General features: G+C 44.6%; 1 protein-coding gene across 1 annotated transcript in view; it reads right to left on the reverse strand.

The window, feature by feature from the left end:
* Nucleotides 1–789: 789 nt before the first annotated feature.
* The window catches only part of POLD3 (DNA polymerase delta 3, accessory subunit), a 526,599-nt gene continuing 508,326 nt past the window's right edge, over nucleotides 790–19,062 (reverse strand). The window contains exon 12 of the mRNA XM_069640165.1: nucleotides 790–1,608. Within this exon, the coding sequence (XP_069496266.1) occupies nucleotides 1,415–1,608 (194 nt within the window). The 3' untranslated portion in view covers nucleotides 790–1,414. The remainder of the gene's footprint in view (nucleotides 1,609–19,062) is intronic.

The following is a 19,062-nucleotide window of genomic DNA, read 5'->3' on the forward strand; positions in this document are numbered from 1 at the left end:
TTAGGGTGATGTGTGCAACTGTAACAGTCTCAGAGTACTGATAGTCTTATGGACTGATCAGTTTCCCCATAAGAATGAGCAAAAGGCAAAGGAAGTAAACCAGAAAGCTTTACTTACCTCCAAAAAGACAGGTCAGAAGTCTGAACAAAGAAAAAAGAAAAGGTGTCCCCATAGAATTCAGTCTTATGGACTGATCAGTTTCCCCATAAGAATGAGCAAAAGGCAAAGGAAGTAAACCAGAAAGCTTTACTTACCTCCAAAAAGACAGGTCAGAAGTCTGAACAAAGAAAAAAGAAAAGGTGTCCCCATAGAATTCTATCAGAGAAAAGCAGCAAAAAGAAAATCTTTCCTAACACTATTTACCCAACAGTAGGAAATAGTAGGAAATCATGGCCCATGACCATAGATGGTTCTCCCACCAATCACCAACTTAAACTTGCAGAATATGGTACTTTTGTTAGTATTTAAGCTTTGTGGCTTGGCATTCTGTTGCCCGTTGTGTTATGAAAGCTCTTCAATAAATTAACTTACCTCTGATTCGCAACAGTGCCTTTACTTACTGGGATGCTTTTACACTGTGGCAGACAGCACACTGATAAACGGATGTAGTGCCTATGTAGCAAAGGGTGTAGAGTTATAAAACATTACCTTACATAAGAAACATGAAGAGTCGTTCCACTGGTGACCTACTACACGATTGCAGGGGAGTCCGGGTGTACTGGCGATGAATGTCCGGGCCTCTGGTCAGAGTGAGTGAAAGTGATCATGAAAAAGGTACCACAAACCAAATAAATTACAAACTTGTCAATTTTATTTCTGGAATTAAGAATGTTTATTTATAGCTTGCTTTAGATATGTCCAAGTAGTTGTCTCCTTAAAACAATCTAACACCTGTAATGAAAAAATAGGTTGCTATAGCTTAGTTTTAAGTGGGTGAACACACTGCATCCCATACGGTAGAGTCAAGGTCATGTGTGGCATAAGGGACCCTCAGCATTGGCATATGATTGGTTATTTCTTTAGAACGGACACTTTGTCGAAGTATGGGCTGGTTAGGGTGCTTAAACAAAAATACAAATACAACGGCAATTGATGAATATCTTTGTGAGAAGTTGTCTCTTGGGTCAGGTCAATGGGAGCTTCATCAGAGAAATCACTACAATGATGGCCCTTTCAGCTAGTAGCAGTAAGCGACACATGAAACCCATGATGACCTTTCTACAACGTAAAGCAAGTAGACTACAAATGAGAAATTCTGAAGAATAAAAACGTTGCTAAATTGAAAAGGTCTAGAAATGAGCTCACTTGCTTACACGGTAAGCAGACAACACGCTTTACGTTGCTCTCTTTCCGCGACTCGCACGCTCTTGTACTGGTGAAAGAGGAGAATCATTCCTGTGGAAGAGCACAGTAATCATTTCTTCTGGAAGAAGCCCATGATGGAGGCCTGCTTCACTCCCTTGCTGGGAGCGGCTGCTGCCTTCTTGGAAGCTTTCGATTCATGCTTCACAGCAGGCGCTGACTTTTTGGGTGCAGTGGGTAGTTTGGCCTTTGAAGATTCACTTTCGCTGTCCGTGCAGGACTCCGATTCGTACTTCTTCTCAGTCACTGAAAGCATAAAACAGATGTGGTCAATCGCTTCCCATCCACCATCAATACCAGATTTTAAAGAAGATGCTTGCCCGGCGTAACTGCTATCGAGCCTAGTTTACTGTGTACTGGATATTGGTGTGCGTCAAACTTCAGTAGTACCATCATTAAAACAACCGAAGATTTATGCACCATTCAATTAAAAACAAGTAAAGCAGATCATGATATGCATTACTATTGACAGAGAAACAAACCAATGCAGTTTTTATGCACTGTACATGAGTAATTAATTTTTAAAGTTGGTTCCAGAAGTTAGGGAATTACCGCTAGATATGGGACCATGGTGCCCATAGCACAAACTACAGGCTAGGAAGTCACCCAACTTGTCGGGGAATCGTGAATCCAAACTGTAACGTCAGATGCTTTCCCTAGCAAAATCATAACGCAACATAGCAATGGCGGTTCCGTCATCCCATTTAATGGTACAGATCATTTGTGAAGATGGGCCTAGTTTCTCATTCGTTAACGCAAGCCTATTTTTGATGAGGATGTGGCTGTACCAAGGACGACGTAGGGTATCCCACTCATTTTCCTCACCCTTCAATGGCCTTTCAGATTTTCTAGTTGAATTGAAAATATGCATTAACCTTTTGATGCTGTATCCTTTCAAAGCGACTTGCCTACAATTTGGATGGCTGGTATCAGTCATCCACATGGAGATCTAATCTACGCACTAGGGTAGGGAGGGGTCTGCTACCTTTGGCTCTCCAGATGTTTTGTACTACAACGCCCATCATCCCTACCCAACATAGTTAATGGCAAGGGATCGTGGGCCTTGTAGTACCAAACACTTAGAGAGCCAAAGGCAGCAGAACCCTGTGCTAAGGTGTCAAAGGGCCGAGGTCTCCTTTTTGAAACAAGCATTGCAAAAACAAATAAGGTAAAGGAGGCGGGAGACATTGAGAATAAAACACATGCACACCACTCAAAGCAAACTCATGTCTAGTGGTAGAGAGGAAATCAAACTTCCACACAGTGAAGGGCGTGCGTGCACCGGGGTGGAACTACAGGAATTTTGTGGCATGGACTGAGGGCAGTATGTTTGATGGTGGATGTGAGAGCAGAGTTTGGGGGCACAGGCAAGAAAAAGGAGGGATCCAGAGGGCGTGGGTGAGAGTGGAGGCGGGATGGGATGTGGGTGCCCCGAGATGCTGGATAAAAGACAGAATGCCAGGAAACAGTTGGGCAGTAGAAACAGATTCACATTTCGAAGCCATCATCCCCGAGTACTTTGAAAAGAGTTTGAAGAAAATAGGCCCTCCTGTTGCGCTTTTCAAAATGAGAGGTTTACACAAATGAAAGGTTTCAGAGAATAGTTGATTTTTTATTTGAAATTGCAGAGATTGACACTTCTAAATCAAAAAATTGAAAACATCAAAATTAAGAGTATTTATGTCAAGGTGAAATATAAGTCCTTAGTTGCTTTCACTAAGTTTTGATCCTTATGGGTTGAAAAAGTCCTTAGTTGGATTCACTAGGTCTTTTTGTAGGTTGAAATGGATCTTTATTAGTTGAAAGTTCTTAGTTAGATTTACTAGGTCTTTTCGGTTAAGAAAAAAAAATTCTATTGATGATTTATAATTCCAATTTAGGATTACGAATACAATTAGTTCTTAGATTGAAATATTTCCTTGAGATCTGGTGGTGTAGCGAACAAGTTTCTCACCTTGGAGGTGTATAAAGCAGCAGTTTCTCGTTGTAAAGTCCTTGGTTGGATTCACTAGCTCTTTTTGTAGGTTGAAATTGATCCTTATTAGTTAAAAGTCCTTAGATTCACTAGGTCTTTTGGGTTAAGAGAAAAAAGTTTTTTCTGTTGATTTATAATTCCAATTTCGGATTACGAATACAATTAGGTCTTCAATTGAAATATTTTCTTGAGATCTGGTGGTGTAGCAAACACGTTCCTCAACTTGGAGGTGTATAAAGCAGCAGTTCCTCATGATGTGCGTAGGGTAGCAGCAAAGATGATATGGGTGTTGATTGGGTAAAAAAAGAGGGGCACTAATGATAACAGAAAGATGGATATTACTTGAAGTAATAGTAGTTGGATGATGAGTATTGAGTGAATGGAGTTGTAGGTGAATTTTAACAGTGGTGGACTTTACAGGAAGTGACATAGCTCCTGGTCTGTGTTCAGACCGGTGTAGCAGGTGTCCATTAGACAGATCCAGCGCGCTTCCTGTTGTCTTCGTTTTTGATCCATATTGCCTCCTCTCGGGGCGGGTTTGAGTTTGTCTATGCCATAGAATTTAATTTGGTTGATCCGAGTTGGTAGATGTGATTCCAGGAAGTGGATGGCTATCGGCGATCTTGTGTCTTGATGGTGATTGCCCGGATATGTTCGCTGATTCTGATCTTAAGTTTTCCGATGGTACTTCCGATGTATAGTTTATTGCAAAGACAACTAATGAAGTATATGACGAATTTGCTGTTGCAATTGATAAACTGTTTGATAGTATAGATGGTGCCATTTGGTTTGATGATAGTTGTTCTTGCGTTGTCTGCATATTTGCACATGGAACATTGGCCGCATTTGTAACTTCCTTTGAGTGGTTTTTCTAGCCACATGGTCTGTGGATTAGGAATTCCAGTGGAGGTGTTAAGCTCAAAGTGCGATGGGCTTAATTCGTCTTTGAGGTTTTTGGCTTTGTTGAAAGTGATAGTAGGTTTCGCTTCCAATGCGGTCGTGAGATCGGAGTCTGATTTGAGAATGTTCCAATATTTGGTGAGGGTTTTCCGAATGATTGAGTTATTCGAACTATAGTTTGTGATTAAATTGATTTTCCGGATGGAGTTTGTTGTGGTGGAATTAGTTTTGGACTTTACTTGTAGCAGTGATTGTCTGGTCCTGGTTAAAGATTTCCGACAGCTGTTTTTAACAAGTTTGGTAGGATATCCTCTTGTGATAAATTTGTTCACTGTTGTTGCTTTTTGTGTGAAATCATCGATTTTAGTACAGTTCCTTTTAACTCTCAGAATTTTGCGAATAATTTGTTTGGGATGGCTGCATGAGGTATGAAGTATACTGTTGACAGCTGTTGGTTTGGTGTAGAGTGTTGTGCAGATGGTGTCGTTTTCAATGTCGAAGGTAATGTCCAGAAAATTGATGGTTGTTTGGCTGTGTTCCGTAGTTAGTTTGAGGTTGAGATAGTTGAAGTATTCCTTAAATGCTGATAGTCACCCGTTCCAAATCAGAAAGATATCATCGATGTATCTAGCCCAAAAAATGATATTGTTGAGGTGAGTAAATGATGGGTGTTGCCATGCGAATTCTATTTCAAAGTGGCCCATGTACAGATTTGCGTAGGGCGGGGCATATTTCGCACTCATGGCTGTGCCTTGTATCTGCCGGTAAAGAGTTTTATTGAAAATTGAGATATTGTTCTGTAATGTGAATTGTAATCATGTTGTTGTGATCATTGAAGGAAATGGAGCAGGTTTTCAGAAAGTACTCTGTGGTTGCGAGTCCTTTGTTATGCAAAATGCTGGTGTATAGTGATGTTACGTCCATGGTTATCAGCCAGTAGTCTTTGTTCCAGGGTATGTTGTCGTGAGTTGAATGATGTGGGTGGTGTCTCTGATGTATGATGCCAGTGAATTTGCCAATGGTTGAAGTTGATGGTCTATGAACTCTGAGATGTGTTCTTTGATGGATCCGTTGCCATTGATGATTGGCCTGCTTGGTGGTAAGTTGGTGAATTTTTTATGGATTTTGGGTAGAAAGTAGATGGTCGGGTTATAGGATGTGTTGTGATCATATACTGGTATTCTTCATTTAGTAGTTCTAGGTCTTTCCAGTGACTGCTCATGATTTGCCATCTTTCCCTTATTTTGGTGAACGGGTTGTCATTGATTATTTCATAGCAATTGCGGTCTCTTAAATGTGTTAAAGCCATATGTATGTAGTCATCAGTATTAAGTAGCACTATATTCCCACCTTTGTCTGATGATTTGATGGTAATATATTGATTGTTTTTGAGATTTTTTAGGGCTTGGGTTTGACAAGATGTGAGGTTGTTCCGGTGTTTAGATTCGCCATGTCTGGTGTCTTTGTTGTTGATATAGCTGTCTCTAAGTTCCTTTTGGACTACTTTACAGAAAGTATCGATGGCATTTTCTGGAGGTAAGATGGGTGTGAACTTGGATTTCTCTTTGAGTTTGGTCTCAGTTGCTAAGCCTGAAGAGATGTTTTGTCCATTGTATATTGTCATTATCCTCTGTGATGTTAATAAGATCCACTGTGTGTTCAATGTGTTTAACAGACAAGTCTGATGGTTCCAGTATTGTTTTAGAGGTACGTTTTCTAGTTTCCATGTTGGCAAAGAATTTTTTCAATTTTAATTTTCTGCAAAAGGTGTGAAGGTGGACTATTGTGCTGAAATAGTCGTAATTGTGATCTGTACAAAAGTTCAGTCCCTTGTTTAGTGCTTGGGTTAATGGTATTGATAGTTCTGCTCTTGAGAGATTGATGACTAGATCTTGCGTTGGCAAGAGCACGTTGTAATGCACATTTCACAAAGGGAAAATTGTGAGATAAGCAGATCGGGCTTCTGTCAACTGTCGAGGCAGTAGACCAGGGTTTTTTTCTCTAGCTTCACCATATTGCGTGATTCTGGGAAAAAACTCTGGGTCTTTGTGCCATCAACTGGGGTTGGTTAAGCACAATGCCCCAGTATTGAGCACTAAATTGAAGAACATCTATAATTAGACAACTAACCTACTAAATTATTTAAAACATTAAAATGAAGGATTAGGCTACAAAATGAAAAGCATTTTACATAGTGCGTCATGCCGGATTCCTCCCGCTTTTAAGCCTGTAATTTTACAGCTCAATCGGCCCGGTTCAGGATTAAAACCTGTAACCGCAGGTTGAGCACTGACATCTAAAGCAAGTGCTTAACTTACTAAACTATGTGATCGCCTGCAAAAGCAGATTTTACCACCCTACAAAGAGGGTGCAGTGGCAAGTGACTGTATAAATCGGAGGCATTGTAAGCACATATGGGTTCAAGCGTGCAGTCAGCAGGACTAAGTCTTCAAACATGGGACTTCAAATTACAGAAGCTTGATAAGGATTTCATAACTATAAAAGTATTTAATTTGATTTACTTATTTACCCATTGTGAGGGAGTTAAAACCGTTTAAAGTCCACCTATTTAGGACGTTATAAAACTATCACTTGGCCACTACAGAGCTCCAACATCTACTATAGGCCTGTACCACTAAAGGAAAGTAGCCAGGGGAGAGGGCTGTAGGAAGGCACATAGAACTTGTAACATACATATGGTCCAAAGAGACACGTATACACTCTAGGAGCTATGTAAACCTAATTGTTTATGTTATATATACACACAGGCAAAGAAGTCTTTAGAAAGGTAAGTACCATCACACAAACAGTATACAAACCCATACAATACTTCTGGTAGGTAAACCATAGTATAAAAGACTTAGAATAGCAGTAGGCAATTCAAGGTAATGTGACAAATCTAGCAACATGGTCACTGATTCTCCTACGTGACCAGAGAAAGGCAGAAGTTACCCGACACCGACGTAGGGGAGGGCAAAGTCCAGGGAGGCTAGAGTATTAGATGTGAATAACCTTTTAGTGGCAAATCCTAGCAAACACCCAAGTACTTAAACCACATTCCTTTATAGCTCACTGTGAACTAGATGTTTGATTCCCAGGCTTTTCTAACCAACAACATTATGCACCTCCTCCCCACTTTTCTAGTACTGAGACGAGAAAGAAGGATGGAGTAATGAGGATGACTAAACACGGCAAACTAACGCTGCATTCTAGTCGTTTGAAACTACTAAGTGAGACAGGGATATTTAAAATGCACACAGATAAGTGAGTATCTAGAGAGACAGAGCCCACTACTGCAGCTGACTTTCTGACGCTCTTTGGCACACCAGAGGCCGAGCGGAGTGCTGAACACAGCTTGGAAGCTGACAGACACGACGTGCAGTGAGGAGAAGACAGAAGTTTGCTGCATCCCGGTCATGGACAGCCAGAGCTGTCAGACACAGAGGGGAACCCAGTGTGAATGAAGCGGCTTAAGGAAAGCATTGGAGGTCAGCGGGCAAGATGCAGAAAGGATGGAGAATAGCAACGAACGCCAGAGACGCTGAAGGGGGATGGTGTTGGACGAGTGGCCATTTTGTCTGCTGCAGCGGCCATTTGGTAGGGCTGCATGCCATGTGCCTGTGTTGTGACGCTTGCCGTGCTGGGCCCAGCCTCTTCCTGGACTCTTGGCGGTGGAGGTTGAGGCCTATCCTGCACCTCAGGCCGGGGCCTGGCAGGCTGTATGCCCTCTACTGTGTCGCCGGTAGTGCTGCGTACAGGTGCCCCCTCAGACATTTGTCCGGTAGTAGGGAATAGCCCCTCAGGTGAAGACCCGGTAATAGACCCTTGCGGTCCCTCATCCACATCACTGGTAGGATCTCGCGACCCCTCGGCCTGGCGAGCCGTAGCTGAATCAGTCTCGGTACCTGTGCTGGTACTTGTGCCTGACCGGTCCCTCCCGCTTGGACGTTTCCTGAGGAATGAGTCACCCTCATGAAAACAGTGTCCCTACCTTGGGCCTTGACTTTTGTCTGACAAAGTCCTTCAAGTCCTCTGGAGGCGAACTTTCCAAGAGCTCTCTCCACCTAGCTAAGCTGTTCTTCAGAGCGCGCATTGTAAGCGCGTCACACGCAGAACATCCCTCCCAGCCGTGATCGGAGCCAAGGCAGCGGAGGCATAAGCGTGGGGGTTGGACGTAGGGAAGTAGCACTCGCAGGCTGTACACCTGCTGAAGCCCGATGACGTCGACATGCGCCAGGGAGGAGCGGTGTGCCAGAGGACAGAGTATCTGAATAAAAGACAAAAAGACAAAGATACTTTCCTGGGAAGAGCGTGTGGAATTACTCGGCCGAAGCCTAACCCAGGAGCGCTGGTGAAAGCGGTCCGTTCCAGTCGACGCGGAAAAGGACTGGCGCCAGTGGGTGGAGTCAGGGGAGCGCATGCTCCCAGGACCGCGCCCCTGCACGCCTCTAAATTTGAAAGGGTAAGAAGATTTCTTCTGGTGAAAAAGGTTCTCACGTCCCTAGTGAGGGACGCCCATAAAGTATGGAGGAAAGGGGTTGGGACATAGGAGTAAATTAAAATACATTAAAAACACAATATATAAGAGCAGTGGGGGAAGAGGAAAACAGGACGAACCGACTATGGCTTGTGTGTATACATAACGTGCAACTGAAGCAAGGTAGGGGGCAAGGGGACAGTGCTGTGGAGTCTGAGCTCATAGGTGAGCCTCAGATGAAGTGCGAGGAATGTTGAGTGCTACACGGCCTGGAGCCGCAAAGGGTTTAAGTGCGAGCCACCAGGGCGGTGGGTGTAAGTGAAAGTGCAGATAGACGGGAGCCGATTGGGTGCGGGAGGTCAGGGCCCCAAGGATGCATAAGGGCCCATGACACCAATCGCAACAACTGTGGGATAAGCAGGGGAGAGAAGAAGCAAAGGAGTAGGTAAAGTGTAGAGTCTTAAGGAGCTTCTGGAATTTAAGAAGATCCTGCTCAAGGCACAGAGGGAGGGGAAGGCTGTTCCATAGGAGGGAGCCAGCTGTGAAAAGTGAACGACCACATGTCCTCTGTTTAGCAAAACGCTTTACACACAGAATTCGAGCCAGAGGAGTGTAGTGGTCCAGAGGGGGAGTATTTAGTAAGATACAAAAAAGCAAAAACCTTAAAAATGAGCGTCAGTCCTTCCCTATTACCAGACCACGATGAAAATACCAAAACAAATTGGCTCAACCAACCAGCATCTGGCTTCAGAAAATGTGGATTTTGCACTATGTGCAAGCATGCTTTCACGGAAAGTACCATATTCATAGACAAAAATGGGATCAAAACATCAATCAAACAACAAATCAATTGTCGCTCTGAATATGTGGTTTATGCAATTCAACGCACATGCAAACTCATCTACATTGGAAGTACTATACGCGAATTAAGAACACGTATAAGAGAACATATTTCAGCAATAGGCAGTCAAGACAGCAACCTGCCCCTCTCTCAACACTGGCAAATGGCTCACCAAGTGGACAATAAAAAAGATATCAAATTCATAGGCCTGCAAAAAATTCAGAGGAACAAAAGAGGGGGCAATAAAGAACTACTCAGAAGAGCTGAAGCAAGATTAATCTGCCATTATCGATCAGTAGAATAGGGTTTGAATTCTGACAATGAAATGGCACATTTCCTCTAATGTACCGTCTGCCGTATACCATTTGTTTTTTGGGTTGCACTCCCATCTGTATTTTGCATTCTCATTCTGTGCTTTTCATACCATGTTAAACACAAATGCACATACACATTTTTTATCCAAATAGCGGGCTCTCAGAGCTATGTATCATTTTGGGATCATTTAACCATCGTGTACTTCCCCCATTCTCATTGAAACCTACACATTTTGGCCTACTCTCTCTTTCCTTCCCTGTTCATAGGCTCAATCTAAACTACACTAACCACAAAGCAATGCATGTGGTGGTACCAATTTCTATCAAGAATAAGTCAGAGAGCCACACTAAACACAATGGATCCATGTGGACTTCATGTGAAATATCAATTTTCAAAAAAGTATCATGGACATGACAAGCTCGAATACTTTTTGATTAGGTAAACGAGTATCGCTTTCTGTACTAACCCCCACCCCACATCTTCGATTGGGCACCTTTCCATTGAATATTACTGGCCGCACGCCTTTCACTTCCCAAAACATGGCCGCCACTAATAACACTAAGGAAGAACTTCTTATTTATACACACGGGCCCACGAAACAGAAGCGGACCACCCGATACACAGAGGACACTTTCTAATGAAGTAGGACATCAGTCTTTACCCACCCATATAGGGGGGAGGAGGGGGATTTCATAGACTCGTTTTCTCCGACCTTTCATACACGTGCTGCATAACGCTGCGCACTTGTTATTTCCTCTCTATATTTCGTATTACATACTGTGCTCGCATTTTATGAATCTGTGCCATCAGAACTAATGTAAATACAAGCCGCCAGCAGGAAACACTAATTATGCTCCTAACTACACCGCGGTTTACCTTGTTATCAAATCTAAGGTTTTTAAATTTAACCACGCTTTATGTGCGTGCGGCACTATATATATTTTTTGCAAGCGTACTAAATCAATATCAATTTAATAATTCGCTCAGCCACAGATTTTGCACACAGAATTAGTATGACTTAAAGGTCATGCCGCTAAGTGACCATACTTAAAGCATGGTTTAACTAATCACGGGGCTCCAGCCCAAGTCACTTTTTCTTCAAAGATTAGAGCACTTTATTTGCACCAGTGATGATATGTTAACTGAATGTTTTTGTTTTCATATTTTCAAGATTGACCAAATATGGGATTTTATTCATTTGCTTTAAATCTGTTTTGCTTTATTCATTCATGTAACATGTATATTTAGCCTGGATTTGAAAAAGGCAATGTAAATCCTGCCGAAACACGGGTCATCCACAAAGGCTACAACTCTAAAACATCCAATTAAAAGGAATCCAAAACAACTACCTCAAGATGTTTTAATCTCTTTATTTTACGGCGCATTGACATTTGTAAGCTCACCCAACCAATACTAAAGTTGAAGATAGTGTGGTACCCGGGTCCAGACCGCCTTATGGATGATGCAGAGGGATTTGAATTTAATCCGTGCAGCATCCTGGAGCCAGTGAAGACTCTTTAGTGCAGGAGAAATGCGGCCCCTGGGTTTAAGGCCAAGGATAAGTCTTGCTGCCCTATTCTGGATTAGGTAGAGGGGTCGCAGAGTGGAAGATGGTAGATACAGGAGGAGGCGATTGCAATAGGCAAGCCTAGAGACAACCAGGCCTCTGGGGGAAAGTGAGAAAAGGGAGAATTTCTTTGAGAAGGAAGAAATGAAAGTGGGACTTCTTGGCAATGTCCTGAGTGTGAAGGAGGAAGGAGAGAGGAGTCAAATATGATTCCAAAGTTTCTGGCTTCAGAAGAGGGCACAGGGGGAGAGCCCAAAGAGGAAGGCCAGAGTGAAGGGAAGGAGGAGGGAGCAGGGGTCCCAATGGGAAGGATCTCAGTTTTATAAGAGTTGAGGCCGTGATCATTGGCGGTCCACCAGGACTGGATGGCAGATAGGCAGTGAGGGCTGATGAAGGGTGCAAGAGGGTCGGAAGGGAGTTTGAAAAAGAGCTGTGTGTTGTCTGCATAACATTGGAAATTGGAAGAGAAGGAGATGAGGCGTGCAAGCAGAGCAAGGTAGATGTTGAAGAGCCAGGGGGAGAGGATAGAAACCTGGGGGACACCACAGGTCGAGAGGGAAGTAGGAGAGGAGAAAGTGCCCAGGACGACGAAGAGCGGTCAGTAAGGAAGGATGTCAGCCAGTCCAGTGCCCGTTCCGAGACACCAAGGGTATTGTGGAGCCTCTGTATTAGGATGGATTGGTTGACTGTGTCAAAGGCAGAGGAGAGATTGAGAAGGATAAGGACAGCTGGAGAGTTGGAGTCCAGAGATGCGAGCAGTTCTTCACGTGTGTTCAGAAGAGCAGTTTCTGTGCCTCTGGATGCTCGGAATCCAGATTGATGGTCGTGGACACCACCAACAAGTTCAGTGTGTGAGTTGAGTTGGGGCAAAACCAACTTCTCCAACAGTTTCGCCAGAAAGGGGGTATGGAAATAGGGCGGTAGTTGGCAGGGCAGGTGGGATCTGATGAAGGTTTTTCCAGGAGTGGGCGCACAAGGGAGTGCTTAAGGGAGGAGGGGAAAGATCCTGTGACGAAAGTGCAGAAATCAATGAGAGCAGGGGCAACTGCGCCAAGGTTATCCTTGATGGTCCTGGATGACCTGCTTAGAAGAGGCCTTCATGGAGCAGACAACTCTGGTAACTTCTTCAGGTGTGACAGGGGTGAAAGAGGAGAAGGAGGGGTACGGGGGATGGAAGTGAGGGGGTGTGGGACGGGTTGTGAGGGAGAGTGGCAAGGTTGGCGATGATGTCCTGGGTTTTGGAGGCAAAGTGTGAGGCCAGTGCATTGCAGAGGGTTTGGGTGGGAGAAGGGGAGGAGGAGACTGAGGAGGGATTGGCTAGTTCCCTGCAGATCTTGAAAAGTTCAGCCTTGTTATTGAATGTACCCGAAACCCATGTCTGAATGTGGGATATTTTCTTGGAATCGATGGAGTGTCTGTATTACCTTTGGATCAGGCGGCAGGCCAGTTTGTCAGAGGATGAGCCTGAGGTTCGCCACTTCCGTTCTGCTGCCCTGCACTTATGTTTCAGGGTCGCAAGTTTGGCATTGTACCAAGTGTTACGCTTAGAGATAGGTTTCAGGCAGATCCTCATGACTAGGGCAAGAATGTAAATCGTACTGCAGATGGAAAGGTGGAGGTTGCTGAGGGCAGACTCGGAGGTAGAGTCAGAGGTGGGAGGCTAATGGTTGGATGAAGGTGGAAGCAAAGGCAGCCACAGACACTCGTTTCATAGGGTGGATGTTAGCAAACGAGGTTGGTAGGACTTTTGGGGGTGGTCAGGGGGCCAAGGGGACTCAAGTGAGAGGAGGAGAGAATGGTCAGACCAGGAGAGAGGGGTGGCTAGTAGAGGGTTGGGGGGAGAGAGAGGTCAGAGTGTATGAAGGCATAGAGAGTGTGTCCAGCTGAGTGGGTTGGCCCAGAAGGGAGAATGCAGAGGGAAAGCGAGGTGCAGAGGTCAGTAAAGAGCATGGATGCAGAGCCCGGGGAGTCTAATTGGATGTTGAAGTCACCCAGTAGGAGGTGGTTGGATGTGGATAAGAGTAAGGAAGAGCAGAAGTCAGCCCATTCAGAGAGGAACAAGGTGGTGGTGCCTGGAGGCTGGTAAATGGTGGCAATGGTCAGGGTGGAAATGGGAGAGATGACCAACTTGAGAACCAGGCTATCAAAGGAAGATTAGAGCTGGGTAGGTAAGATGGAAGCAGGAACCCACTCAGGGAAGATTAAGGCAACCCCCCCCCCCCCGATCCCCTGACAGTGCAGTGAGGCCAAGGCTTGGAGATCATCTTGAAGCCTTCAGGGAGGAGGGATTCAAAAGTAGTGACTGACCTGGCATTGAACCATGTCTCGGTAAGAGCGAGAATGTCAAGGACAATGTCTTCAAGAAGGAGACAGATGTCAGCATAGTGTTTGTGGCTGAGCGGGCGTTAGTTGCCAGGTGGAGAAGGTCTGTTCCTTTGAAGGTTTTCTGAGGTGGTGTACAGGGGCATGGTACATCAGTCAGAGAGTAGAAGGCGGTGATGCAGGAGAAGGAAGGAAGGTAATGAGAGAAGGCAGGATCAGATCAAAGAGGAGGAGGTTGGGCTGTGGACCCTGAACCAGGATAGTGCCAGTGTGATAGACATTAATGAAGCTGCGAGAGGATGAGAAGCCGGCCAAGAGGACATCCCACTTGGTGCCACCGTTAATGGTAGAGCATGTGGAGGGAGAGAGAGTAGAGATGAGATGGGGGGGAAATCAGTGACGTCTCTAGAGGAAGTGCTGACATCGATGTCTGCGATGGGAAGTCCAGAGTTTGCACTCAAGATGTCTTTTTTGTGCTTTTTTCTACTGGACTTGGTGAGAGAGTGTCCTCCACTGTCCGATTACAAGGCACCTAAAATTGATAACACCAAAAGCAAACACCACACAGAAGGGCAGAGACAAAAGACGACAATACAGATTATGGCTTGTTAAAAAGCGCCTCTAAGCGCACAGATCGGCGGAGCTCCCACAAAAATCCTCATTCCCACAACTTTTCCCAACAAGTTTAAATGGTCTTAGCTGACAGCCCAATCTTCCACTCTGAGATCTGTCGTCTTCTATAGTTTTAGCATCATCTTCTTTGCACAAGTCAGAGCCCTATTGACCTATCACCAAACATACGTAGGCAGGGATACATAGCTGGGATTGAAGGTCGGAATTACACTAACCGGCAATGGAGGGTGAGCCATCACATTTAGTACCAGTGCTGTACACTCAAAGGTCTCCCTTACAGAATTCCACCAACCCAGGGTATTACCAGAACACATGACCTGTGATGCTGCCCATTCACAATATTAGCAAGCATCAGCCGCACAGTGACCAGCATTACAGGAAATCAATGCTGCCTTAATAAAACATTTTGCACGACTTGGTTTACGTCGTGGTCACACTTGCTTTTCCCCAGGCCACCACAGAAACTCCCACGCATTCTCTGGCATCACAGTCACAAAGTGTCCCTCACCCAAGTCACCCTCAGTGTTGCTTGGGCAGTTAGGTCCTTAGAATTGAGACTAGTTAATGTTGCCAAAGGATTGCTTAATCAGAATTTCTTTCTGATTTACTACCTTGGGGCCAGATTCAGAAAATGAAAGAAGTTAGAAATAAAACAAAACTTGTCAAAACAGTTTATAAATAACACACTAGTTAACACTTTGGCTCAGTTCCACTAAAGATAAATCGACTGGTCCTATGAAAAGCCTTAGACGATAGAGGAATCGTTAGTCCAGAAACTAAAACAAATCCCCATTAGTCTTGCCCTCTCCTATTGTTTTTCCTGTGTTGGGTGGTGTGTTTTAAATCAACTTTTTCAATTCTGTAAGAGGAAGAAAGGTTACTCGGTCCTGCAAAAGTGCATGTTCATATACTGCAAGTTCACATACTGCAATTTCTTAACTTTAGGGGAATGAAGATGGCCAACAAGAATGATGAGAAATAACGGCGTTTACCACAAGCAGCAGTCATGTTGCATTAATGGTGCTCAAAAATAGATTTTGCAGTGATAAGTAGTGCAAAGGAAACGGGAAAAAAATGGTTCACTGCCACCAGCCTGTTCAGTGCACATCACAAAGGTAACTGAGATGTTACTTGGAAGCCATCAAAATTAAATTGGGTTGTTATATTGCGCTTCAATCTGGAGCCCAGCCTCTAAGCACGGGCCAGGTTTTTAACCTGTGTAGCTCGGCGTGGTCCTGCTTTCAGGTCAAGCACGTTGCCCCTGAGCTACTCCCCCAACCATCGACTTGTGGAAAAGAAAAAAGGGACTCTAGTATTCAAAGCATCAGTGGTACTCCACTAAAGGTGGCTTGAGCAACAGTGTAAGATGAAAAACGATGGGAAACATTTCCCCAAATGTCCCCCTGTGAGTCTAGGGACTCGAGCCCACTTCGCAACACCCTCCCCTAAGAGTCAAGACAAGTGGCACCTCACCAGGAGACTCCCCCTTTGGGGGACAAGGACTCCCATTACTGGTAGTACTGCGAGAGGAGGTAGCAACGCAATGGGACGCAGACCCCGCGAGATAAAAACTTGCTAGGAGGCAGCAAGGAAACACTGAGAAGCCAGCGAGGCTGAGAAGGAACAACCCGAGTGGGGCTTACAAAGCCGAGAGCCTGAAGGATCAAGGCGGGGGCTAGGAGGCTTGAGATGTGGTGGTGGTGTGACCACAGGAGAATCGTGGTGGGCAGTAGGCCTATGAAAGAGCGAGCTGTTCGGCTCCCTGTTACTATACTGAGTCACTGGGTTGGACGAACGAAGAGTAGATGCAGAGGAAAGCGGAACTGCTATGTGGTGCAGAAACGAAGCAGACGCGAGGCCTGTAAGAAGTCCCCAGGAGTTTGCCGATAAAGAGGAAGGTAACAGAAAACTGGGGAGGCATGGGAAGAACCCGAACAAACATTTAAACTGGCTAACTCATCTCGATCATACTGAGAAAGCAGTGAGAGGAAGTTTGTTGAAATCGTACTTCTGAGAAAGAAAACGATACACTTCCCTGAAGGTGAGGCCAATGGAAATGTGAATTCCACACTTCCCTGAAGGTGAGGCCAATGGAAATGTGAATTCCTTAATAAACCTGAACTATATGAATGTAAGGAAATGTGAGAACGTAGCCTGAAAAAGAGGTAACAAAGTGAGAAAAGCATAACGTCAATATTCATTAATGTGAATGATCCGAATAAAAGAGAGATACTTGAAGGACTGAGTCATAAAGGGAATATATCTCTACCTTGCCAAGCAGAGAATCAATTTTGTAGCAAAAGCAGACGAATGAGAAGAAAGAATGAGAGAATACGAAGAGTGCAAGGCTTGAATAGCCTTGAGGATGAATCAACCTGAATCAAGTACACTTAGGACTAAGTGGGACGCAAGTGGGCCAGTTTGAGAAAATAACTATGAACTGATAAAAAGAGTGACCAAAGAATCTGGAAAGGTCATCTATTAAGAAGAGAAGTACAGAAAGCACCAAGCAGGAGAAGGGAGTAATTCACCTGCCCTTTTGTTTGGTTGTTTCAGTGATAGGGTCAGCCAGGTAGAGTTTGGACAGTGGACGTATTCATTTCGACATTGATAAAGACAACTGACGAGGACCTCAGTTATTGCTTAGGTAGGGAATCCCCCATAGCTATAGGGATAGCTAGGCCTTTATATTTATTATTTAATAAAACCTGAAGTAACAATGTCCTTGGAGAGTCTGCGCCCTCCTTCTGACCCTCCACAAGCCATAGGGGAAGAGACACTGTTGTAAACCATAGCCAAAGGGCTCCAAGAAATAAATGTTTATCAACAGTTACCTTGCTAAAACATTTCAGAGACAAATATACACATTGTCTACAGAAATAGTCAGCGTTGCAAGTACATTTACCATGAGCGAAATGCAAGATATGACTTTAAAAATGCATATCAAATCACAGCTAAGTGCAAAAACTATGAAACTTGGTTCAGAGGATGCATGAAACATGTCCACGGGCAGGCGAGTACCCCATAGTCCATTTCAGGAGAGTTACAGGTATGTTCATGGATCCAAAGAAATGGATGAGAAACATTAAACGACCAAATGGCAGCAAGTCTGCTCTACCACACAGGTGTGAATTCTGTGACTATCAAACTGAGGGAAGGCCAGAAGAGACCTCAAGTATGTATTCCAGAGACCAGACAATAGACTCAAGGAGTTTCAGAAAAGGAGGGCCCTGAATAGTAGTCTATAGGAAATACAGTAAAGGCTTGCCTCCCAGGAATCAATACAACACTCCAGGGTAAGCATCTTGAATAATCGGCAACCACAGTACACCAGCAAAGTTCTCATGTTGGTGGCTGCTGCAGAAACTGCACCAGCAACCCGAAACAACCCGGTGAGTAGACTGTTCTTTTTTCTAAGTGCAGTTATTTAATGATTTGGTTCCCCAGGACTTGCACCTAGAGCACAAAGGTCACAGCAAGACAGGAAAGTAACAAAGGCATTTCCGAGGACACTTACCTTCAAGGCAGGAGTGAAAAATCTGGTGCGAGGAAGAGTTCACGAAGAGGGAACCAGAGAAGACTGCCCCAAACAGCTATGCATAAAAGAAGGCAGCAACACAGAAGCAAGTTTTCATAGGACGGAGACAATGGCTGGTTGCAGCCTCGGATTTCCTAAGCTGAATATCTGGTCAGCAGTTGAGGAATCAATCACCTTCTTGATATCAGTAGCTACCCACAGCCAAACTGAGGATTCTGGCAGCAACATCGGGTGATGGAGGTAAACATCCAAGTTTTCCATCCTGGCAAGGACGACTCGACCCAACAGATGTGAGGAGACTGTGGAAGACTTCAGGGTAACCCAAAGTGGACCTGTAAATGCAAAAACCCATACCGGGATATGCCTAATCCACTGTAATTGGCCAGTATGGCCAGATAAACGGCAGGAATTGTGGTAAGATTCTCAAGCAAGTCGGCAGACCTTCCTCCTTGTCCCAGGACAGGAAACCAAGAGTGCAACAGGGACAAGTTAACACATACATACTATTGCACAAAGTGGCTGGCCAAAGACCAGCCAGCTAATCCATCCATCAACCAATCAAGCATGGGGCTGAGGAGCATATGAGTAGGCCAATACCACAGGAAGTTGGACTATACTGGCCTAAAGCAGTTAAGACTAATATGTAGGATTCCACTGCTCAAAGAAAGCCCACATAGCCAGAACAGGCATTTGTAGCCAACCTTGTAATCTCGACAAAGGAAAGCCCTGAAACACAAAAGGAACAAGTTACTTACCTGTAACTGTTGTTCTCCAACATGGATCCGGCATGGATTCACATACTCATGAATATTCCCCGTCGTCAGGCTGGGAATCCTCGGTAAAGAAAAAATCAGTATCAGTTTCGTTTCTGATCTGTCTTTCTTAGTAGTAACCAATCACTGATCTCTGGGTCATACTGCCCACAGCCAATGACTGTCCTCTCCCTAAGCCCCTCCCCTGGCAGCCATCCTCAGATTTGGTAACACGTAAAGTGGCAGTATGACCAAGTGAAGAGCCGCAGCGGGGAAGGAGGGAGGGTTCGCATTTGAGTCCATGCCAGACCCATGCTGGAGAACAGTTACAGGTAAGTAACTTGTTCCTTCTCCAGCATGGGGTCTGGCATGGATTCACA

This window comes from Ambystoma mexicanum, chromosome 7q, assembly GCF_040938575.1.
Source record: "Ambystoma mexicanum isolate Mex_15411 chromosome 7q, UKY_AmexF1_1, whole genome shotgun sequence".
NCBI lineage: Eukaryota > Metazoa > Chordata > Amphibia > Caudata > Ambystomatidae > Ambystoma > Ambystoma mexicanum.